Genomic DNA, 23,579 nt, shown 5'->3' on the forward strand with positions numbered 1-23,579 from the left:
AAGCATTACAATCATTTCCCTCAGAAGTATAACTTTTGCGAGCGTTTTAATCTGTAAAAATCACACATACATAATTTTACGCCAAGCGACTAAAGTTAAATTAAACGACGAGTAGCTGGCGTTTGAACAGTAAATCGTTTTAGCGGAATCATACAATACAAATTCCGATTAGAAGCTACGACCACGGAACAGTTTTTTTATGCATGTAGCGTTGGTTTTGCTTGGGTGATAAGCAATCTAAAAATCTTTTACCGAATGTGACAAAATTAGAAATTCAAATCGCGCAGCTACGTTTGTCAATCATAACATTACATATTCTTCGATCACTCGTGTAAAATTACGAGTTTTGGCTTTCAGACTGAACAAGATGCGTTCAAAAAATGTTCAACATGTTTAAATGACTCTAAAGAATAATTCCTCAAAAGACTTCCAACAGAAAGTATGAATTTCCTGAGGTCTTCTGGATTTTACAATTCACGCCATACACATTCATAGATGCTTGAAATACCAATTGGTTCAAGACGAAGATAATAAAGAACTATAAAACGCGGTACAAACCTCGTCAAACTTCGATCTGTTGATTCCGACAACTCGTCCTATTCGTTAAAGTTTTGTCTGCAGTAATAGCTCCGTTTTTCGCCCTAAAAATGAAGATTTTACAGCAGTTAAAACGGAACGACTGAAAAACATGCGAGCTACAAAAGGGTCGGGCGGTCTGAACCACACGGTCCGACCAATCAGCAACAAAACTGACCAATCAGACAAGCCCATTATCTTGTCACGCTTGACACGGAATGTCATACTGCACCTCCATGGGTCGGCGACCTGAATATATTTTTTTATTTTCACTTGAGAAAAGAAATGTGTTTTTTTCGCTTTAGTCTTAAATTTTTGTTTTACTTCGATCACAGCATCCCTTCCATTATGAGGCACTTACAGAATCTCAGAATCACATAATCGACAGCAGTAAAAATAAAATTCAAGCACAAACAGGAAAGGCGCTGTAAAAACAGCTTTGAACTTTTGATGACAAAACGCTTTCGATTCTCACCACGCGAGCACTTGGCCTCCCAAAAACAGAAAATAAAACGCGCAGAAACAGATCAATTTTGTTTCTTCTGCGGTGTCCCAGCAATATTTTACACGTATTTGCGGGTAGAAATTAAATTATTCTCTCCGCCATGGTGACAAAACAACACTCTTAGGGGTGTGATGTATTGTTTAAAATACTCTCGGGAGCTTTGCTTTGGAGCGGTGCCAAACAAAATACTATTGTTCTGAGGCATCCGACTGCATCTAAGTCTGTTATTTCACTGACAATCAATATAAAGCGCATCGACCTATGGTGGCGCCCTCGGACTGACATTTTTCGAAAGCGAATATTCCCTTCAAACCACTTCGAAACCAATTAGCCGTTATCGCCTAATTCGCCTGGACTTGAGCTTAAATTTACAAAGCAAGCAGACATCGAACACAATAGACCTAAATTTATTAGAATCAATTTCATGTCGATTTCTAATCAACATGTATACACTTTCGTCACGAAAAGAAAAAAAAAAAGAGAAATAAACATTAGTTTCTTACAGTTTCAAACAGAATAACCCGCGAGGAGAAGATGAAGGAAAAAAAAAAAAAAAGAAGAAGAAAAAAAATTCACCTTTAACGACCACAAGGAAAATCTTAATGTTTTCACGCCAACAAAAATCAATTTTAGATTTAGTCTAATTGTTTCCATGACGCTTAGAAATGAAAATTTCCTTATGTAAATTTCACGGTCAATAAAAATTCGAAACTCACGGATAATTACTGGTTTGTTGTCTACCACACCTGCACAAAACAGGAACGAGCAACAGACTGAGTTTGATTTCATCAGACTTCCGGTACCCTCAGAAATATCCCGGACACAGGAAGATGGAAAAAAAAGCTGCAGAAAACCGGCTACAAGAAAAAAAACAATCCTCGCACACCTTTAACCCACGTGCGCGAAGTATACGTCAACAAAGAATTTGATTGGCTAAGCACCAAAAATATTGTTTAAGCCCTCAGCGACATGAATAATTTAACAACTGCGGTGAAAGGTTGTTCAGTCGACTACACATTCTCTCTTTGTATGATGCAAATAGACGTTTTATCCACCAATTTTTCACAACAAGAAACGTTTGATAATATAATTTATTTGCCGCCTCATTTTATGCAATTTCGGTGAAAATTCATTTGCGGAAGGACTTCATGATTGGATCAGTTGCTTCGTGTCCTTTTTTTTTTTTTTTTTTTTTCCTTGTAGAGAATGAACTGTTTTATGTCAAAAACAATAAAAATGACGCTTAAGTGGACTTGGAACGTTGTATTTCAGAGGGAAATGGTGTAGCGTGGAAGAAACAGAGGAGACTTCCAGGTTCTTAACATTAATAATAAAGAAAACCATTTAGTCTCAGTCACAGGGATTTCACTGACAGGACAGTAGGCGCCGTCTGGCAAGCTGACAACTTATTAATTAGCATGGGGAAATAGAACAGTTTTTGATAAAGTGAAGGAGGGTAATTAATCAAGAAGCGGGATCTTAAACAGTAATAAACAACTCAACAAAATCACTTACGTTACAAAATAAATCATGACAAATACGGTGAAATATTTCCGTAGACTGAGATACACCTTGAGGTCCATATCCGGCAGTTGACAATCGGGTGTCAAAACCGAACCGGTGCGTTTGCCATATTTTTGCCTTGCGCTTATGGCCCACATCGAAAAACTCAACCAGGAGGAAAAATCAAATTTTTCGAGTTAAAAGAGAGAGAAAGAAGAAAGAAATAAAAGAAAGCAAAACAACTTTGACTGAATATGCTTCTGTTTGTATAAACTGAGTGGATTTGCAAATAAAATTTAGAGACTTACAACTTTATTACCATCGCATGTGCTAGATAGCAAAAACTTTTGTATTCACATGCTAGTGAAAAAAGGGTACAGATTTCACGTCCTCGTCGCCTAGAACAAGCTCCCACAGCGGAAAACTGAAAACGCAGTGATCGCTAGAGGGATTCAATTAATTGGTATATTGACGCCTGAAACAATTTGTGGAAAAGGGATAAAACGCAAGCATCCTATTCTGCTCCTCATCTGTAAAAATTCGTTACTGACGGTTGAAATGTCAAATTTTTATACTATATCGTATTGTGGTTTATTGTGGCATTTACCCAATTTCGAAACGATCAGGCGAAATATAAAATCTGTTTCTGAATGGAGTGTGTTTAAATCGTGCAAATTATTTTTGAAAGTGCATTAAAGTTTCAAATCAGAGAATCATCACAATGTTTAAAAATCAACCAAGAAAAGATTGAATATAACTAAATTTTGGGGGAGGGGGTGCTTTTGTCAATTTGATCATGATTATTCTGTGCTCAAAAAGCAAAAAAGGACTCGCTTAAAATAGAGTAAGGAGTAGAAAAAAAAGACACTTAACAGCTTATTCGATTAACGCTAAACCTTATAGGGCAGATAGCGGCTGATTTTACGACAAGGCTTGAGAACGTATGGTGCGCCAAGTCAGTATTATATCGGAAAAAGAATTGTAATAGGATGTTTAGATTTTAATTATAGGCCTTTAAAAGAAGCAAAGACAACAACGAAGTAAAAAATGAAAACTTGTTTAAAACTTTTAATCAGAAAAACGACGGCTTTGCATGTGCGTTTTAATACTTTGCACATTTCTCAGGTCTTAAGCGGAAATGACATCAATCCTTCCAGATCGAGTGAGCTTATGTTTTAGCAAGAAGGCATATGATGTTGTATAATTTGAATATATCAACAAAGTTGAAGTGGTAAATTGGCCACCGTTACGGTTACAAAAGCTGACGTTTCGAGCGTTAGCCCTTGGTCGGAGCGAATAGAGGAATTGTGGGTTGTGTGTGCTTTTAAAGGCAGAAAATGGAGCTACGTGATTGGTGATGTTGTATAAGCTGTATGTCGCAAATTTTTACAACTTTTTTTTTTGCTAGATTTAGAGGATAGCAAGACATCTGTTTCTGCAAAGCGGATGTTGTCGTTAAAAGCCGGCCCTCTTTTCCCTACAACGGCTCACGGATGAAGGAAACCCAAAGTTTATAATATTTTAATAAGATCCATGGATCGAGAGTATTCGATGACCAGGAAAGGAACAGATGTTTTTTTGTTTCACACATTGGTTTTCGCATAGTGAATTGGCTCAAATCCTAAAAAAAAAAATAATCATAAGCCTAGTAGAGTAGAATAACTACATACAGAACAAATGTCAGTTTAATATTTTCAAACGGTGATAATTCAAAAGACGTATCGAATTTGTCGACTGAACTCAGCACAGATTAAACATGTTTTCAGGGGAAATTTTTTAGTTACACTTAATAGCTTAAAGCGTAATTTCCATTTTGTGTTCCAAAGAATAACTTGCTAATTTCAATTTTCTTGAACAATTAAAAAATACCACGAAACCACTCAAAGATAGATTTTTTTAGATAGATTTAATTCGACGCCTACAGGGAACGGGAATCTCTAATTTGGCTTCATTTCCTTCCAGACTTCGAATAAATATAACAGAAAAATTGAAACATATCGATCGTAGTTTCAACAAAAACATTAACTTCACACCATCACTCGCAAAATTTTCCTAGCTTTTCATTTGTGCAAATGACGGACTGTCAACTGAGGGGGAGGGGAGGAAAAGGGGTGAGGAGGGGATTTCGGAGGATTTGATCATGCTACGATAAAATTTACCTGATCCGATTCCCCCATAAGGCTTTGCAATATTCGTGTGATCCCCTATCATTGGCAGCCGATTTTCAATAGTCCTCAAACTTCTTCCCCCCCCCCTCCCCCCGCCATGCAATAAAAATAATGAATGGCTCCCTCGTCACCATCATCATTATCATCATCATCATCATCTTTATTTAAACGCGGTAAAACACATTAGGGATTAACAGTTTAATATGAAAGCTACAACTAATTACGAAGAACTATTTATACTATGTATAAACTATGTATATTAGTCTAATTTAAAATATTACTAACTATTACAGAAGCTAAATTAACTTAAAGCCTGTTTTACATGAATGCCGTTTCGGAATTAATTAACAATCGTCGGAAATTAGCCAGAGATGTTGCTTGCCTAGCAGCTGAGGGTAGGCTGTTCCAGAGGACTCCACCACTATAGTTTATAATAGTTAGTGCGTGGCACGCCGGAATAGCAAGCTTATTTTCAGAATCGCGCAAACGGGGCTCCCACGCGCGCGAAGCGCACGTGGTGCAGAGCCCTAGACCCATGGAATATGATCAACCTTTTGGTTGTCACGTGACTGACCGAGCGTACGTAAGGGAGGGGTGACTCAGGCGAGTCTTGGGAAATGCACATCTTTTATGTTATCATTAATATTACGAACTTGGGAGCTCCGCTTTTAGGCTTGGCTAAATCTATATATTAGAGTGCATGGCAAGGAAGGACTCCATATTAGATGGCTAGCTTCTTAAAATCAGCTTTTATCTAATGAACACACAGTAGAGTCAGTAAATACGGTTTACAATAAAATACTTCATAAATTGTCCATCTAGAGATAAGAGTTGCATTCAGTAAAATAATACTGTGCCAAGCTTTTTTCCATTTATAAATATGTCTCCCGGACTTCAACTCGATGCTGAATCTCCTCCAGCAACTCGCGGATGTTAGACGCCTTAGGTCCGTTATTTTCGGCTGTTTCCTCAAAACACAGGTTCATGATTTCATGCAGCTGAAAAAAAAGTCAAATTTAGTAAGGAGAGAAAAGCTACCTCTTTCGTTTTGAAGAAACAGAAAACATTATCGATATAATGGTCATTTTCTTCGTGTCAATTTAATGGCTTTGAATCAGACCATGTCTTGCCATCCAATACCAGACATTACCGGGAGGATTGTGGGCTCATTTCCTGATCAGCAGCTGGTTATCAAGCTGTCACTTGTAATAACCCTACCTGGGCGTATTCACTGGACCCATGACAGTGTCCTAATAGAGTGGCTATCAACTGTCCAAACTGCTCAATATCGTTGCCATGACAAATCTGCTTATAAGCTCCCCAGTTCACGGTAAACGAACTAGGCTTGCTCTTCTTGGACACTCGAGAAAATCCTCCCAGGACCGCTCTCAGGGGAGGAAGCTGAAAATAATCGATAGTAGGTACTTTTGACCGAGTGATTCTAATTAGCATCTAATCCGATTTCGCAAAAAGATAGAAAGTTTATTTACCCTTAAGGAATGAGCAATCAAAATGTTGCTTGTTGTGACGTTGTTATGCACCATCCCAAGTTCCTGTAGTCGTTCTATAGCGCTGATGACGTCACAGGCTATAGCACAGACCGCATCAAAATTAAGGACAGTTCCCTCGTCGCTAAGAAAATCTTGCAATGTTGAACTCGACACAAAATTGTAGCAAATCAATCTGAAACAAAAGGGGCATATCTTTTGGAAATCATCACACACAACAAGCCCAGTTACGACTACTTTGTGTTTCTTCTTTCACTGTCCTACGAGTATGGTGGGAAAGTAAACGCAATAGTTGTTTTTTTGAACAGGAAGAGACTTGTAATGGCCGCGAAAGGCTGATCAATTTATTAGATCAGGTCAGGTAATTTCATGTTTCGAATGTCTTTTTAAGGGCTCAAACATTTAGACTGCTTCTGCATCAGGCTTGGCTTACTTTGCCCTGTGATAGTCTTAAAAGCTCGCGTCGCCTTCTCGACCAATCAGATACAAAACGAAAGCCAATCACGGCTTCGTTAACGCGTCTAACACGTCAAACCATTTAAGTTTAATTTTTTTCGACCTTCTTGATGTTTTGGCCTCACTCAAATATTCCTGTGATGAATTTCTATGATAATTTTTAATTGTCTTTCAACATGAAAGCTGTTTCTTACAGACTATTCGATTGTAACTCGCGAATCTTCACTTTCCCATGATCAATATCATGGTCACGGGCTGCAAGGGAAAAATAGAAACGATATTTGAGCAAAGAAGGAATTCATTAGAAGAAAGCCAAATGACTGAATGAAAATACTAGATGACTTGACAAACTCAATCAAGACCCCGGCCTGCATATTTACAAAAAAGTTTCATTGAAAGGCTCAAATACTTTGTTAGCTGAAAAATTTTGTTGACAACAACGGCAAGAAGGTAAAACTGGCTACTTAAAAAATTTGAACTCATTTTGAGTGCATCTATTCTGGATCACGTGGGAATTATTTTTTTCCTATCAAGTAATTTTCAAAATCCCTCAGGGAGACCCGGGGTCAAAGCGCTTCTGCCTTATATTCATGTAAGAATATTTAGCAGCAATCAATCATATTTGCACAGCAGGATATCAAAACACTTAAAAACAGTAGGAAAGTGTTTCTAATTCCTCGGCAATTTCGATACTCGTTAACTTTTCGTTTAACCGAAAATCAGACTATTAGTATATGATTCCGTTCAGAGGACAAAACACATGGAGCTTTTATTCACTTGCCTGTGGAGTGCCAACGATAATCGAGAAGAAAAGGAAATTCTTTTCTCTCACTACACAGGCTCTTTGCCACATCAACTTCTCGAATCCAGTCTTCTTTGTATTCTGTGGCAAAGTATTTCAATAACACCATGCTTGAAATCTCTTCTCCCTCAGACCAAGCTAAAGCATAACCCTGTAACAGCAAAGATTCATTGCGAAGGTTAAACCCATACCAGCCTAATGGCCCTCCCTTCCCTCCCCTCCCATCCAACAAGTCTTTAGGTCGACTGAGTCTGTTGGTTCGCTGGTAATAATTTATACTCCTAAGTGTAAATCAATTGCTCATGATCGTCAAATGTCCTGGCCAAGAACACGATGCAGTGACTTGGGCAGGGCTCGAACTTAGCTTCTCCAGTTTGTGTTCAGTCCAATGCATACTTTGACCACTAATTCCCCAGCTAAATTGTTCAGATAGTCAGTGGCTAACTCGGATAAAAGCCAAGTCTGAGATCCTAACCGAGATAAAATCCTCAACCTTCCACAGATTGGTTAGATACTCTGACCGATGAGCAACATTGAGAGTGATCGCACCCTAGGTAGCGTGTCATATGTACTTGCATAGCTCTATAAATCTTTCCCCCTGGATATCAGGATTTTGTCTTTTGGTAAACATTATTTCACACACTTACAATGGCAGGTTTTCCAGCGGTGTCGTCGTTTAGAATATTCACTTCTTCAATCAGCTTCAGTTTAAAGTGCATCAAGTGTTCACTATTGTGTTCACTATTATCTCGTTCATGCTGTCCTGGTGAAGGCAAGGGACGTGGGAAAGCGATAATATCAGCGATAAGGGTGGCATCATGGGATGGTTTCATCAAATCCACTGCCTGCCTCCGACCTTACATGAATAAAAATAAATCATGCAACTACATGTTAGTCTGCGACAGAAATACAAGGACTTACTCGCACACAGCACTGAAGACGTATTCCTCGTTTAAGACAAGTTTTTCATATCTCGAATTTGATTGCATTCGAGATTTATCTTCAATTTTAGAAAATATGCGTTGCTTGACTTGTACTTTTCCATAAGATATCGAACGTACTTCTTGGAAGTAGTTCTCTACAAAGTGTCCTTTTGAAAGGTTCTTTAAAGGGGAGATCAGGGGCGGATCCAGGAATTTTTGATGGGGGGGGGGGGGGGGGGCAAACTTTGGTCCAGAAAGGACTGTTGAGCTCTTTTGAGGCACATTACTTCTCCCCCACACCCCACACCCCCTCCCACCAGTCGCGGTTGCACGTTATAATTCTTTGGCAGCTTACCGTTTGCTTGGATTCATTAACTAAAAAAATCAATTAGTTAAAAAATGATATACGATCCTGTCGATGTAAGAATTTCAGTCTCAAAGTTGTAAGCATCAGGTCTGATGGGGGGGTCCGGACCCCCCGGACCCTCCTCCTGGATCCGCCTCTGGAGATTCACCTTTTTGTGGGTTACTGCCCCCCAAGACCTTGGCAGGGACCTCAAGCAAACCATGATTGGCCATACTCTGCTAAAAACAACATGACATCGCCAAAATTTATGTGGTCTGAGAACGGCGAATCATTTACTTCTTTTTGTGGAATGCAAGGATGTTCAATTTTAAATTAAAAATTCTGCCGAAGTTGAGGTCCCAAGGCATCTAGCCACCCACGAAATCATTATGGACGATTTCCTCGGTGCTCCCTTTCTACATGCTTCTGGTCCCGAGAGGGACTCCAAAGATGATAACAACTGTGTCAGGCTCTGGGTGAAGAGGGTGAGGAGGGGGGAGGAGGTTGCAAAAATAACAGGGGCCAAAAGTCCCAGTAGAAAAATAAGGAACAAAAGGTGCTTTCCTTATTCCCCCTTTATTCGTCATTGGCCCATCCCCTCCAATTAAGTGCACTTAGTTCACCGATAATTGTCATTACTCACCTGGCATTCGCTCGTTCAATGTCTTCATTACAATACCAGTGATATGTGTTCCCTTTTTGGTTAAGCTTTGCCTTGCTCGTTGGGTGGAAAAAGTGTACAGGATTGGATTTATGGAGGAGTTGATAGGAAGAACAAACACGGCAATCCACACGTAGGCGATTTTGTTTGGATCCTCAAAATTCCCAGTTAGCGATAAAACACTGATTGTTATGATGGGCATCCAGCAGCAGAAGTCTGTCATCACGATGAAGGCAAGCCTCTTGGCCATCTCGGATTCCTTTTTGAAATTCGTCGATCGCGCTGCACGTGCAGCACGCTTTACCGTCCAAAATATTGAGATATACGCCGCGAGGATAAAGGTGAAAGAAATGAAGTTCAAGCCCACAAAGAATGACACGGAGTATTCCCAGCCAGCCGGTGTGCCCTCAGAAAGCTGAAGCGGAAGGCAGACGGCAGAGCGACTATAGAAACCGAAATCCCCGCTTTCATCGTAAAAGTAGTTTATTCCGGTGATAGGCATCACAGATATGACTATGCCAAACATCCATACACCTATGCAGGCGAAAACGGCCGCTTTGTAAGTAAGGCGCTTGAACTTGAATGGGAAGACGATACAGACAAGTCGGTCGATGGTGATGATGGTGAGAATCAGGACAGAAACTTCACTAGAGAGCATCGAAAGAGCTCCAACGACTTGACAGCTGATGCCAGATCTCCATTTAATGTCATGCTTAAAGTATTCCCCTCGCCATCTTGAGTCCATGATGGCGATCGTTAATAAATAGACGCCCATAAACAGATCAGCCACGGCCAGATTGGTCAGCAGACAAGACTGAACCCTGCTTTCTTCTTTATCAAAGGCACGCCATATTATGACGAGGACGTTGCCAAGGAGCGCTAGTATTCCCAGAATCCAGATACAGACCTGAGCAGTTTCGTTTTTCATGAGGTCGTCACAGCTCGAAAACTCGTTCATTGGAGCATCGCAGTTAACTCCATCGATTAACTTTATGGCGTAGCAGCAAAAGATAAATCGGTCGAGTTTCCTGTGTAAAAGAAACATCTCATGATAGGCACGATTGACAATTTTACCTCTTTCCTCCCTTGGGGAGGTTTTTATTCAAATGTCGAAAGTAGTAAAGGAATGCACTTGTTTTGCTTTTCGTTGCTTTTTGATTGGTTCAGATTAATCTGTACACCCTCTAAACCAATGAAATGCACAATAATTTTCCGTACTTGATGCCGGTTGACTTGTGTTCGTATAGTTTTGCCTAGGCGTGTAAAAGTAAGGAGTAATATCCCTCATGTTTTCACAAGTGATAATGATTGTTAACCTTACGACGAAACATGCGATTACTTGTTTATATTATTAAGGCAAAATTCTATTTTAATATCTAATAAGGTTCTTCTAAATCTGATTGGGCGAAATTGGAAAGCGCTTCGTGAAATAGGACGATTTTGAAGGCCAAAAAGCGTAGAAAATTCATTGATAGATACTCACAAATACTTCATGTTTACTAGTTCACTAAATGCATCGGAAGGTACGTCAGATAACTTGTTATTGCTTAGATACCTGTAGTAATGGATAAAACAATTGACGAATTGACAAACTGTCTTTTTTTTTTACAATGTAAGATTTGATTTAAGGCAGCTGTCAAGCTTACCACCTAGGAATTTTTTCAACTTAAGTTTTTTTATCGACATAAAGTGATCAACAAACGCTCTACTCACAAATATTCCAGTGATTTAAGTCCTTTGAAGGTTCCCTTCGTCACTGTAGTTAGCTCGTTCTCACTCAAGTTTCTGAGGAAAACAGCACAATACGGATGACAATTAAATTAAAAATGACTGCTGTCATAAAATTGATAATTCAAACGTTTTGTGGAGAATCTCAATGGTCCTCACTTGAATTTTCTATCTTAATTGGCTATTTCTAGAAACGAATTACAATATGCACAACAGAAATGAGTAGAGCTTTCAGGTATTCAAGGTGAGATAGGACCACAAAATTGATCGGCTAGCTTTATTCAGTATTGCCCCGGCCGGACCAATACTCATAGTCTTAAAATAAGTGAGGAGAATTTGCTGCCTTTCCGATATCAAGAAATGGACAGATATTGTAGTCTTCTCAGATAAGGACGAATAAACCGTAGGCCCCGTCTCCTGCAAGGTTAGGGGTAGGAAACGTTAATTTTCCACGTTCGAGATTACTGTGTGGTGGATGTTCTCCCCTGGGGTGGGATGGGTGGGTGTTGCTCAGCATATTAGCATGTATTGCTAGGGGCCTAATCAGCCTCAACAACCCGAGTTGAAATAAAGTTACCTACCTACAAACCTATGTTATTTCCATTAACACCTTGTCATTCAAACAGTGCCAATAATTATTATTATGAGAATAAACCTATCTTGTAAACCACTACTATGATCATTACCCACCGTCATCAGCTGGTTTTATCATCGTTTGACTATTTATACCCTAAAATCAATATCTATATATTCTATACTCTTCTCTATTCTTTTCTTTTGTGATTGACAAGGAGAATTTGTCTAACAATCGAGAGCTTCCTTGGTTTATGATGATTTTCCTTTGTTCTCCTGACCTTAATGTGCGATTCAGGGGTGATATTGCGAGAGGAAAGTAGATGCTTGTCACCTTGAGGAGTCAAATGGTTACGCCACCTAACATTTTACTTCCTGATGTGACTGTTCTGTAAATTCCTCTATCAATATCCATGTAAAATCAAGTACGCAGGAGAAAGGAACTTAGATAGCATTCAGCTGAAGGATTTTAGTTTGATGCAACCCAAAACTCTTTTCAACTACCATATGTGCTAATATAGGAAGTACCGGTAGCTTTATGGACTTAGAGCTTTATTGCATATCCTGAGTCAATGTAACAGTAATGTAGATGTTAGATGAAAAGACAATCAATTCTATTTCTTTTTCTGATTACTTCACTGTTTGAATTTCAACACTTATGATATCACCGTGTTGACCGTAAACACAGTGAAAAAACTTTTCGAGAGCAGTAAGTACATGGACTTTCGAGAAACGGGCCCCAGTAGGCAACCAAGTATTCTTACTTTTTACAAGTGTGTGTTTCTTTCTCTAATGATGACCAATTTTTGGATTGCCATACTTACAACACTTTCAGCTTTGAAAGATCTCCAAGCAGGCCTTCTGGTAGTGTTTTGAGCTTGTTATCCTGCAGATACCTAATTACAAATGGGCAAATAAAAAGGTAATGACACAAAACCATGATAAATAACCTAATCGAAAAATAAGGAAAAGAAAACCCACAAAAACTTCGAATTTCTAATCTTGATCTAAAAATAATTCCATAAAAGGAGAAATCTTCATAGGGTCTTCAGAGTGTCATAACGGAGAAAACAAAATCCCTTCATAATCTGTACAAGGACTCCTAACAAGTTCGACACATCACAAATAGTTAAAACTATAAGTATTCCAAATTAAGTCACGACACATAGCATTAACAAACCCTCTACTCACAAATATTCCAGTGATTTGAGTCCTTTGAAAGTTGTTTTCGTCACCGTTGTTAGCTCGTTCCCACTCAAGTTTCTGAGGCATAAAGTGCAATACGGATGACAGTTAAATCAAAAATTACTTCTGTCATAAGACTGATAATTCAAACGTTTTGTGGAGCAGCTGAATGGTCCTCACTTGAATTTTCTATCTTAATTGGCTATTTCCAGAAACGAAGTACCCTGTACACAACAGAAATGTGTAGAGCTTCCAGGTATTCAAGGTGATATAGTGCCACAAAATTGATCGGCTGACTATGTTATTTCCATGATAACTTGTCAGTCAAACAGTGCCAAGAATTATTATTATGAGAATAAACCTATCTTGTAAACCACTACCATGATCATTGCCCACCGTCATAAGCTGGTTTTATCATCGTTTGAAACCCTATTTATACCCTAACATCAATATCCATATATTCTATACTCTACTCTATTCTTGTCTTTTGTGATTGACAAGGAGAATTTGTCTAACAATCGAGAGCTTCCTTGGTTTGTGATGATTTTCCTTTGTTCTCCTGACCTTAATGTGCGATTCAGGGGTGATATTGTGAGAGGAAAGTAGATGGTTGTTACCCTGAGGAGTCAAATGGTTACGCCACCTAACATTTTACTTCCTGATGTGACTGTTCTGTAAATTCCTCTATCAATATCCATGTAAAATCAAGTACGCAGGAGAAAGGAACTTAGAGAGCCTCCAGCTAAAGAAATTTTAGTTTGATGCCACCCAAAACTCTTTTCAATTACCATACCTAGAAATATAAGAAGTACCGGTAACTTTATGGGCTTAGGGGCCCGTTTCTCGAAAGTCTCGGTAACTTAACGGGCCCGTAAAGCTGTTCTGTTTTCATTCAAGATGGGGATTTCAAAAGTTTTCAAAGTGATACAAGAAAACTCTCATCTAAAGAAACAGAAAGGACTGGTTTATGTGCCAGAACCCGGTTTCCTATCCTTTAAATTTTGAATTTAAAACATAGCTTTGGGCCCGTTAAGTTACCGGAACTTTCGAGAAACGGGCCCAAGAGCCGTATTGTATACCATAAATCAAGGTAACAGTAATGTAGATGTTAGATGAAAAGGCAATCAATTCTATTTCTTTTTCTGATTATTTCATGTTTGAATTTCAACACTTATGATATCACCATGTTGACCGTAAACACACTGAGAAAAACTTTTTCACTCTGGACTTTCGAGAAACGGACTTTCATGAACTTTCGAGAAACGGGCCCCAGCAGGCAACCAAGTATTCTTACTATTTAGAACTGTGTGTTTCTTTCTCTAATGATGACCAATTTTTGGATTGCCATACTTACAACAATTTCAGCTTTGAAAGATTTTCAAGCAGGCCTTCTGGTAATGTTTTGAGCTTGTAATCCTGAAGATACCTAATTACATATTGCCAAAGAAAAAAGTAATGATACAAAACCATAATAAATAACCTAATCGAGAAGTAAGGAAAAGAAAACCCACGAAAACTTCGAATTTCTAATCTTGATCTAAAAACAATTCCATATAAGAAATCTTCATAGGGTCTTCAGAGTGTCATAACCGAGAAAAACAAAATCCTATTATAAGCTGTAAACAGACCCCTAAAATTACTTAATAAAAAGTTCGACACATCACAAATAGTCACAACTACAATGATTTCAAATTAAGTCACGACATCTAGCGATCAACAAAAGCGCTACTCACAAATACTCCAGCTCGTTCCCACTCAAGTTTCTGAGGAATAAAGTGCAATACGGAGGACAGTTAAATCAAAATTTACTTCTGTCATAAGACTGATAATTCAAACGATTCGCGGAGCAGCTGAATGGTCTTCACTCGAATTTTCTATCTTATTGGCCATTTCGAGAACTTACGAAGTACATTGTACACAACAGAAACGTGTAGAGCTTCCAGGTATTCAAGGTGAGATAAGACCACAAAATTGATCGGCTGGCTATGTTATTTCCATTGATACCTTGTCATTCAAACAGTGCCAAGAATTTTTATTCTGAGAATTAACCTATCTTGTAAACCACTACTATGATCACTGCCCACCGTCATCAGCTGGTTTTATCATCGTTTGACTATTTATACCCTAACATCAATATCCGTTTATTCTATAATCTACTCTATTCTTTTCTTTTGTGATTGACAAGGAGAATTTGTCTAACAATCGAGAGCTTCCTTGGTTTATGATGATTTTCCTTTGTTCTCCTGACCTTAATGTGCGATTCAGGAGTGATATTGTGAGAGGAAAGTAGATGTTTGTCACCTTGAGGAGTCAAATGGTTACGCCACCCAACATTTTACTTCCTGATGTGACTGTTCTGTAAATTCCTCTATCAATATCCATGTAAAATCAAGTATTTATTTAATCGCTTTCACCATACTTACAATACTAAAAGGACTAAAATATACATATGAACAAGACACAGAAGAGAACGGAGGACAAGGGTGCGGGACACGCAACAGAGCGAGGCTCCAAATTAAGTGTGCCCTTACGAGAAATATACAAATACTAACTATGTAAACAACAGACAGTGTAAAAAGTATATAAAAAAGTATATACAATAATAAAAGCAAAAACGAAAACGATATGAATAAATCCCTTATGCGGCCGATAGAAAGTCCTAATAGCAACAGTTACCATCTAATAGAAGATCACGTGATTTGCTGCATTTGCAGCAGATCGACTTCCAGGTGTTGAAGTTAGTGACGTCATAGTTTGTACGAAAAGCAGCGGAATAGCGTTGGAGTACGTGAGATTTAAACTGATTGAGAGTACGCAGGAGAAAGGAACTTAGATAGCATTCAGCTGAAGGATTTTAGTTTGATGCAACCCAAAACTCTTTTCAACTACCATACCTAGAAATATAAGAAGTACCGGTAACTTTATGGGCTTAGAGCTTTATTGTATACCCTGAATCAAAGTAACAGTAATGTAGATGTTAGATGAAAAGACAATCGGTTCTATTTTTTTCCTGATTACTTCACTGTTTGAATTTCAACACTTATAATATCACCGTGTTGGCCATAAACACAGTGAAAAAACTTTTCGAGAGCATTAAGTAGATGGACGTTCGAGCAACAGGCCCCAGTAGGCAACTAAGTATTCTTAGTTTTTAAAACTGTTTGTTTCTTTCGGTAATGATGACCAAGTTTTGGATTGCCATACTTACAACATTTTCAGCTTTGAAAGATCTCCAAGCAGGCCTTCTGGTAGTGTTTTGAGCTTGTTATCCTGAAGATACCTAATTGCAAATGGGCAAATAAAAAAGTAACGATACAAAATCATAATAAATGACCGAATCGAAAAATAAGGAAAAGAAAACCCACGAAAACTTCGAATTTCTAGTCTTGATCTAAAAAAAAATTCCATAAAAGGAGAAACCTTCATAGGGTCTTCCGAGTGTCATAACGGAGAAAACAAAGTCTTGTCGTAATCTGTACAAAGACCCCTAAAAAGCTCGACACATCACAAATAGTCACAACTACAATTATTTCAAATTAAGTCACGACACATAGCAATAACAAACCCTCTACTCACAAATATTCCAGTGATTTGAGTCCTTTGAAAGTTGTTTTCGTCACCGTTGTTAGCTCGTTCCTACTCAAGTTTCTGAGGCATAAAGTGCAATACGGAGGACAGTTAAATCAAAATTTACTTCTGTCATAAGACTGATAATTCACACGTTTCGTGGAGCAGCTGAATGGTCTTCATTTGAATTTTCTATCTTATTGGCCATTTCGAGAAACGGAGTACACTGTACGCAATAGAATTGTGTAGAGCTTCCAGGTATTTAAGGTGAGATAGGACCACAAAATTGATCGGCTGCCTATGTTATTTCTATTGGTAACTTGTCAGTCAAACGGTGCCAAGAATTATTATTCTGAGAATTAACCTATCTTGTAAACCACCACCATGATCATTGCGCACCGTCATCAGCTGGTTTTATCATCGTTTGGCTATTTATACCCTAGCATCAATATCCATATATTCTATACTCTACTCTATTCTTGTCTTTTGTGATTGACAAGGGGCATTTGTCTAACAATCGAGAGCTTCCTTGGTTTGTGGTGATTTTCCTTTGTTCTCCTGACCTTAATGTGCGATTCAGGGGTGATATTGTGAGAGGAAAGTAGATGCTTGTCACCTTGAGGAGTCAAATGGTTACGCCACCTAACATTTTACTTCCTGATGTGACTGTTCTGTAAATTCCTCTATCAATATCCATGTAAAATCAAGTACGCAGGAGAAAGGAACTTAGATAGCATTCAGCTGAAGGATTTTAGTTTGATGCAACTCAAAACTCTTCTCAACTACCATACCTAGTAATATAGGAAGTACCGGTAACTTTAAGGCCTAGAGCTTTAGTGTATACCCTGAATCAAAGTAACAGTAATGTAGATTTTAGATCAAAAGACAATCGGTTCTATTTCTTTTTCTGATTACTTTACTTTTTTAATTTCAACACTTATGACATTACGACGTTGAACGTAAACCCAGCGAAAAAAAATTTTGGAGAGCAGTAAGTACATAGACTTTTGAGAAACGGGCCCCAGTAGGCAACCAATTATTCTTAGTTTTTACAACTGTTTGTTCCTTTCGGTAATGATGACCAATTTTTGGATTGCCATACTTACAACACTTTCAGCTTTGAAAGATGTCCAAGCAGGCCTTCTGGTAGTGTTTTGAGCTTGTTATCCTGAAGATACCTAATTGCAAACAGGCAAATAAAAAAGTAATGATACAAAACCATAATAAATAACCGAATCGAAAAATAAGGAAAAGAAAACCCACGAAAACATCGAATTTCTAGTCTTGATCTAAAAATAATTCCATAAAAGGATAAATCTTCATAGGGTCTTCCGAGTGTCATAACGGAGAAAACAAAGTCTTGTCGTAATCTGTACAAAGACCCCTAAAAAGCTCGACACATCACAAATAGTCACAACTACAATTACTTCAAATTAATTCACGACACATAGCATTAACAAACCCTCTACTCACAAATATTCCAGTGATTTGAGTCCTTTGAAAGTTGTTTTCGTCACCGTTGTTAGCTCGTTCCTACTCAAGTTTCTGAGGCATAAAGTGCAATACGGAGGACAGTTAAATCAAAATTTACCTCTGTCATAAGACTGATAATTCAAACGTTTCGTGGAGCAGCTGAATGGTCTTCATTTGAATTTTCTATCTTATTGGCCATTTCGAGAAACGGAGTACACTGTACGCAATAGAATTGTGTAGAGCTTCCAGGTATTTAAGGTGAGATAGGACCACAAAATTGATCGGCTGCCTATGTTATTTCTATTAATAACTTGTTAGTCAAACAGTGCCAAGAATTATTATTCTGAGAATTAACCTATCTTGTAAACCACTACCATGATCATTGCCCACCGTCATCAGCTGGTTTTATCATCGTTTGACTATTTATACTCTAACATCAATATCCATATATTCTATACTCTTCTCTATTCTTTTCTTTTGTAATTGACAAGGGGAATTTGTCTAACAATCGAGAGCTTCGTTGGTTTGTGATGATTTTCCTTTGTTCTCCTGATCTTAATGTGCGATTCAGGGGTGATATTGTGAGAGGAAAGTAGATGATTGTTACCCTAAGGAGTCAAATGGTTACGCCACCTAACATTTTACTTCCTGATGTGACTGTTCTGTAAATTCCTCTATCAATATCCATGTAAAATCAAGTACGCAGGAGAAAGGAACTTAGATAGCATTCAGCTGAAGGATTTTAGTTTGATGCAACCCAAAACTCTTTTCACATATTATACCTAGAAATATAGGAAGTACCGGTAACTTTATGGACTTAGAGCTTTATTGTATATCCTGAATCAAAGTAACAGTAATGTAGATGTTAGATGAAAAGACAATCAGTTTTATTTCTTTTTCTGATTACTTCACTGTTTGAATTTCAACACTTATGATATCACCGTGTTGACCGTAAACACAGTGAAAAAAACTTTTCGAGAGGAGTAACTACATGGACTTTCGAGAAACAGGCCCCGGTAGGCAACTAAGTATTCTTACTTTTTAGAACTGTGTGTTTCTTTCTCTAATGATGACTAATTTTTGGATTGCCATACTTACAACACTTTCAGCTTTGAAACATCTCCAAGTAGGCCTTCTGGTAGTGTTTTGAGCTTGTTATCCTGAAGATACCTAATTACAAATGGGCAAATAAAAAAGTAATGATACAGAACCATGATAAGTAACCTAATCTAAAAATATGGAAAAGAAAACCCACGAAAACATCGAATTTCTAGTCTTGATCTAAAAATAATTCCATAAAAGGATAAATCTTCATAGGGTCTTCCGAGTGTCATAACGGAGAAAACAAAGTCTTGTCGTAATCTGTACAAAGGCCCCTAAAAAGTTCGACACATCACAAATAGTCACAACTACAATTATTTCAAATTAAGTCACGACACATAGCATTAACAAACCCTCTACTCACAAATATTCCAGTGATTTGAGTCCTTTGAAAGTTGTTTTCGTCACCGTTGTTAGCTCGTTCCCACTCAAGTTTCTGAGGCATAAAGTGCAATACGGATGACAGTAAAATCAAAATTTACCTCTGTCATAAGACTGATAATTCAAACATTTCGTGGAGCAGCTGAATGGTCTTCACTTGAATTTTCTATCTTATTGGCCATTTCGAGAAACGAAGTACACTGTACGCAATAGAATTGTGTAGAGCTTCCAGGTATTCAAGGTGAGATAGGACCACAAAATTGATCGGCTGCCTATGTTATTTCTATTGATAACATTGTTAGTCAAACAGTGCCAAGAATTATTATTATGAGAATAAACCTATCTTGTAAACCACTACCATGATCATTACCCACCGTCATCAGCTGGTTTTATCATCGTTTGACTATTTATACCCCAACATCAATATTCATATATTCTATACTCTTCTCTATTCTTTTCTTTTGTGATTGACTAGGGGAATTTGTCTAACAATCGAGAGCTTCCTTGGTTTGTGATGATTTTCCTTTGTTCTCCTGACCTTAATGTGCGATTCAGGGGTGATATTGCGAGAGGAAAGTAGATGCTTGTCACCTTGAGGAGTCAAATGGTTACGCCACCCAACATTTTACTTCCTGATGTGACTGTTCTGTAAATTCCTCTATCAATATCCATGTAAAATCAAGTACGCAGGAGAAAGGAACTTAGATAGCGTGCGGCTAAAGGAATTTTAGTTTGATGCAACCCAAAACTCTTTTTAACTACCATACCAAGAAATATAGGAAGTACAGGTAACTTTATGGGCTTAGAGCTTTATTGTATACCATGAGTCAAAGTAACAGTAATATAGATGTTAGATGAAAAGACAATCAATTCTATTTCTTTTTCTGATTACTTCACTGTTTGAATTTCAACACTTATGACATTACGACGTTGAACGTAAACACATCGAAAAGAACTTTTCGAGAGCAGTAAGTACATAGACTTTCGAGAAACAGGCCCCAGTAGGCAACCAATTATTCTTAGTTTTTAAAACTGTTTGTTTCTTTCTGTAATGATGACCAATTTTTGGATTGCCATACTTACAACACTTTCAGCTTTGAAAGATCTTCAAACAGGCCTTCTGGTAATGTTTTGAGCTTGTTATCCTGAAGATACCTAATTGCAAATGGCCAATTAAAAAAGTAATGATACAAAACCATAATACATAACCTAATCGAAAAATAAGGAAAAGAAAACCCACGAAAATTTCGAATTTTCAATCTTGATCTAAAAGGAATTCCAGGAAAATTTCTAATTTCTAATCTTGTTCTAAAAACAATTTCATTTCAGAAGTCTTCATAGGGTCTTCAGAGTTTCACAACGGAGAAAAACTAAACCCCATTATAATCTGTACACGGACCGCTAAGATTACTTAATAAAGACTTCGACACATCACAAACAGTCTATAATTATTTCAAATTAAGTCACGGGAAACATTACCTGAAATAAATGAAGGATAGCAATACTTACAGATTGGTCATGGTAGTTTTGTTTTCAAAAACACCATATTCCACTCTCTCAATCTGGTTTGAACGCAAGCCTCTGAGAGCAAATATGAAATTTTAATTTAGACCATCTCCACTTAAGGTCGTTGAAGACATTTTAAAAGCTTCCCATGAGAAATAGAGTATTGCAAATTTAATTGGGTAACTTGTAGTTTAGAAGTTAACACTTACAAAACCTCTATACTAGAAAGTCCATCCAACATTCCTTTTACTGCTTTGCGAAGACGGTTTTTCCCTAAATCTCTGAAGCAAATCAATCAATTTCACTGAGTTTAAATTGTGTAAAATGAAGTGGAATGAAGTCTAATGACCAAATCAAAGACAGTCAGTTTTTAGTCGTGTTGAAAGGAATGCGAGTTGTCGATGTATAAACTCTGTGATTGCTCAGGTAAATTTGCGCCGACATTTTAGAGAATAGGATGCGTAATAAGAACAAGTATGCAAGCGTCAGTCGTTTACACTATATCGAGCACAATGGAAAATCGTTCATCTGCACCCACTATGATTTTCCGCCTTTGATTAAAATCGATCCATAGTGACAAACCTGTGATGAGGGTCGGCCTTTAAGGTACACAAATACTTACAGAACGCGTAAATTAGGAAGTTCAAGAAAGAGTCCGTTGGGAAGAGATTGTAAGAAGTTGAAGTTCAGTCTCCTGGAACAAAAAGTACAGCGTTAAATTTAATGAACATATAACTGATAGCAGCCTTAAAGCGACTCTCTTCTGACAGCTAAATAGATATACACGACAGTAGAGGGTTTCGCTTTTGTCACCATTGGGCAAGCAAATGTGCCCAGATGTTACCATTTGGATCTGAAATGGGATAGCAGCTTTTAAAACCCTCTTGGATATCAGATCACAGCATCACCACCTTATTTTCTTGGTTTATAATTTAATTTAATTTAATTTAATTTAGTTTAATTTAATTTAGTCCATTTTCACTGCATTAAGTTTTTGCAGTGGGGAAGGACTAGAAAGGAACATAGGAACCATTCGTGCTAGTCCACCCTCCCACCCATCCCACTCCAGGGGAGGACATCCATCACAGTAATCTCGTGTGTGGGAAATTAACGTCTCCTACCCCAACCCTGCAGGAGACGGGACCTCCATTTATTCGTCCCTATCCGAGAAGACTAGAATATCTAACCATTTCTTGATATTATAGAAAGGTAGCAAATTCTTCTCAATTATTTTAAGACCTTGAGTGTTGGTCCGGCCGGGACTCGAACCCTCGACCTCCCGCACAACAGTCCAGCGCTCTATCCACTGAGCTAACCAGGAGGCGGTTATGCTAGTGTAAAGACAAAAAAGACCGTATTATGCGGTTTTCCCAATCGAGGACTGCAGTGTTTAAATGAAGAAACAACTCACTCGGCAAAAAAAATTACCCTTAAAATGTCGTGATGCATACTAACATAGTTTCGACGAATGGGACATTTTGAAAGCAGTTTTCTCTGAGGCGAAGCAGAATATTGAAGCTCATGTCTCTAGAAAAAAAAGTAATCAGCTCGTTAAGTTCCCCAGCCAGTTCACCTAACTCTATAGCAGAAATCTTGATGCAGATTTTTAATTCTTTTAATCAACAAATGTAAAGTTTACTCACATATATTCTAGCTTGTCGAGATTTGCAAAGGCCTTTTCTTGTAACTGACGTACCTGATTTTTCCGGAAAAACCTTGAAAGAAATATTAAACTTGCAGTAAACAAGAATAGAATTCTAATCATCACAAACCAACAGAGCAGCTAGCTAACAAAGAAAAGGAAAACAATGTGGATATGTCAATGATGAAGTTGAAAAACAACAAAACTATTAAGTTTTTCATGGCTTACACAGCTCGAGTATTAGGGGGGAGATTAGATGGAATACTGAGCAAGTCTACTCCAGTTACAATAATCCCTTTGTCTTTGCCTTCACCGAAATCTTCACATTTGCAGCTCGATGGACAACCTAAAAACAAGAGAAAACAATACTATCATTCAGACTAAAGCTGACAACTAACGTCCAAATCTGGGATGATAGGAAAACGCGCAAACAGTAAATCAGAAGCATAAAATTAGAGCACGAGACCCAAAGATTGTTTCCTTTGCCGACGTGAACAGGATGGTTCGTCATTGTCCTTGGCTGGAAAAAGAAAAGAAGAGCTCTTAAATACCCCCATAAAAGAGTACTGGAAAGAAATAGAAGGGCTCAAAGACGTTAGTCAAGAATACTGTGAATGGAGTACTACTGGTAACCTTGATCAGAAATTTAATGCATAATAAAAGACTTGTCTCTTTTAAATGCACTCAGAACAGAATATACTTATATTCAAAATCCTGAATTGGTTTTCTTTGGTATTTCGCATTTTGTTCAACCAAAGAAAGGTATATCATGGATGGTATTCATTAGATTTGGGCAAATTTTCTAAATACAAAATAATGAATCGTATTTGACACCTTAGGGGATTTCTTAACAGCCTTCTTCCACCCATAAATGAGCTCTATCTCCAGCATGGAGACCACACCTTAAGTACTGAACAAGGAAGCAGAATGAAAAAAGGAATCATAACAAAAACGCAATAAACTTTGTGATTTTCA

At 37.9% G+C, this 23,579-nt stretch overlaps 3 protein-coding genes and 1 long non-coding RNA gene across 5 annotated transcripts; all 4 read right to left on the reverse strand.

Moving 5' to 3' along the window:
* Positions 1-4,899: 4,899 nt before the first annotated feature.
* LOC148732091 (uncharacterized) lies at positions 4,900-7,367 on the reverse strand. Its single transcript, XM_088756403.1, has 4 exons — positions 6,911-7,367; positions 6,243-6,435; positions 5,971-6,153; positions 4,900-5,750 (listed from the first exon to the last, which is right to left on the reverse strand). The coding sequence occupies exons 2-4, from the start codon at positions 6,294-6,296 to the stop codon at positions 5,625-5,627; spliced, it is 363 nt and encodes a 120-aa protein (XP_088612529.1). The 5' UTR covers positions 6,297-6,435; positions 6,911-7,367; the 3' UTR covers positions 4,900-5,624.
* A 106-nt stretch (positions 7,368-7,473) lies between these two features.
* LOC148732092 (G protein-coupled receptor GRL101-like) lies at positions 7,474-12,619 on the reverse strand. The gene is made up of 6 exons (XM_088756323.1): positions 12,574-12,619; positions 11,162-11,233; positions 10,932-11,003; positions 9,431-10,476; positions 8,166-8,374; positions 7,474-7,669 (listed from the first exon to the last, which is right to left on the reverse strand). Exons 3-6 carry the CDS (start codon positions 10,940-10,942, stop codon positions 7,490-7,492), a joined length of 1,446 nt encoding a protein of 481 aa, XP_088612449.1. The 5' UTR covers positions 10,943-11,003; positions 11,162-11,233; positions 12,574-12,619; the 3' UTR covers positions 7,474-7,489.
* A 319-nt stretch (positions 12,620-12,938) lies between these two features.
* Positions 12,939-14,782, reverse strand: LOC148732093 (uncharacterized). Its single transcript, XR_015999818.1, has 3 exons — positions 14,668-14,782; positions 14,289-14,360; positions 12,939-13,012 (listed from the first exon to the last, which is right to left on the reverse strand). It is a non-coding gene; the product is annotated as an uncharacterized LOC148732093 (long non-coding RNA).
* Positions 14,783-18,995: 4,213 nt separating this feature from the next.
* LOC148732094 (uncharacterized) lies at positions 18,996-21,858 on the reverse strand. Of its 2 annotated transcripts, XM_088756404.1 has the most exons (6): positions 21,585-21,858; positions 21,172-21,243; positions 20,966-21,037; positions 20,540-20,611; positions 19,440-19,511; positions 18,997-19,144 (listed from the first exon to the last, which is right to left on the reverse strand). In XM_088756404.1, the coding sequence occupies exons 2-6, from the start codon at positions 21,201-21,203 to the stop codon at positions 19,069-19,071; spliced, it is 324 nt and encodes a 107-aa protein (XP_088612530.1). In that variant the 5' UTR covers positions 21,204-21,243; positions 21,585-21,858; the 3' UTR covers positions 18,997-19,068. The 2 variants fall into 2 exon arrangements, with proteins under 2 accessions (XP_088612531.1, XP_088612530.1); XM_088756405.1 differs by lacking the exon at positions 21,585-21,858 and having other exon boundaries at positions 18,996-19,144; positions 21,172-21,572.
* Between the last annotated feature and the right edge of the window lie 1,721 nt (positions 21,859-23,579).

The sequence above is a fragment of the Stylophora pistillata genome, chromosome 4, assembly GCF_964205215.1.
Source record: "Stylophora pistillata chromosome 4, jaStyPist1.2, whole genome shotgun sequence".
In the NCBI taxonomy this organism is placed as follows: domain Eukaryota; kingdom Metazoa; phylum Cnidaria; class Anthozoa; order Scleractinia; family Pocilloporidae; genus Stylophora; species Stylophora pistillata.

Bases quoted from the DNA above. Each gene is read 5' to 3' on its own strand.
- LOC148732091 (XM_088756403.1), bottom strand. From the start codon at position 6,296: ATGGTGCATAACAACGTCACAACAAGCAACATTTTGATTGCTCATTCC. The intron at 6,154-6,242 runs GTAAATAAACTT...GATTATTTTCAG, and splicing joins TGATTGCTCATTCCTTAAGG to CTTCCTCCCCTGAGAGCGGT. The intron at 5,751-5,970 runs GTAGGGTTATTA...CTTTTTTTTCAG, and splicing joins GGTCCAGTGAATACGCCCAG to CTGCATGAAATCATGAACCT.
- LOC148732092 (XM_088756323.1), bottom strand. The intron at 8,375-9,430 runs GTGAGTAATGAC...TATTCATGTAAG, and splicing joins ATTGAACGAGCGAATGCCAG to GTCGGAGGCAGGCAGTGGAT. The intron at 7,670-8,165 runs GTAAGTGTGTGA...TTGCTGTTACAG, and splicing joins CCGCTGGAAAACCTGCCATT to GGTTATGCTTTAGCTTGGTC.
- LOC148732094 (XM_088756405.1), bottom strand. From the start codon at position 21,203: ATGTTGGATGGACTTTCTAGTATAGAGGTTTT. The intron at 21,038-21,171 runs GTAAGTGTTAAC...ATTTGCTCTCAG, and splicing joins CTTTCTAGTATAGAGGTTTT to AGGCTTGCGTTCAAACCAGA. The intron at 20,612-20,965 runs GTAAGTATTGCT...ATTTGCAATTAG, and splicing joins AAAACTACCATGACCAATCT to GTATCTTCAGGATAACAAGC.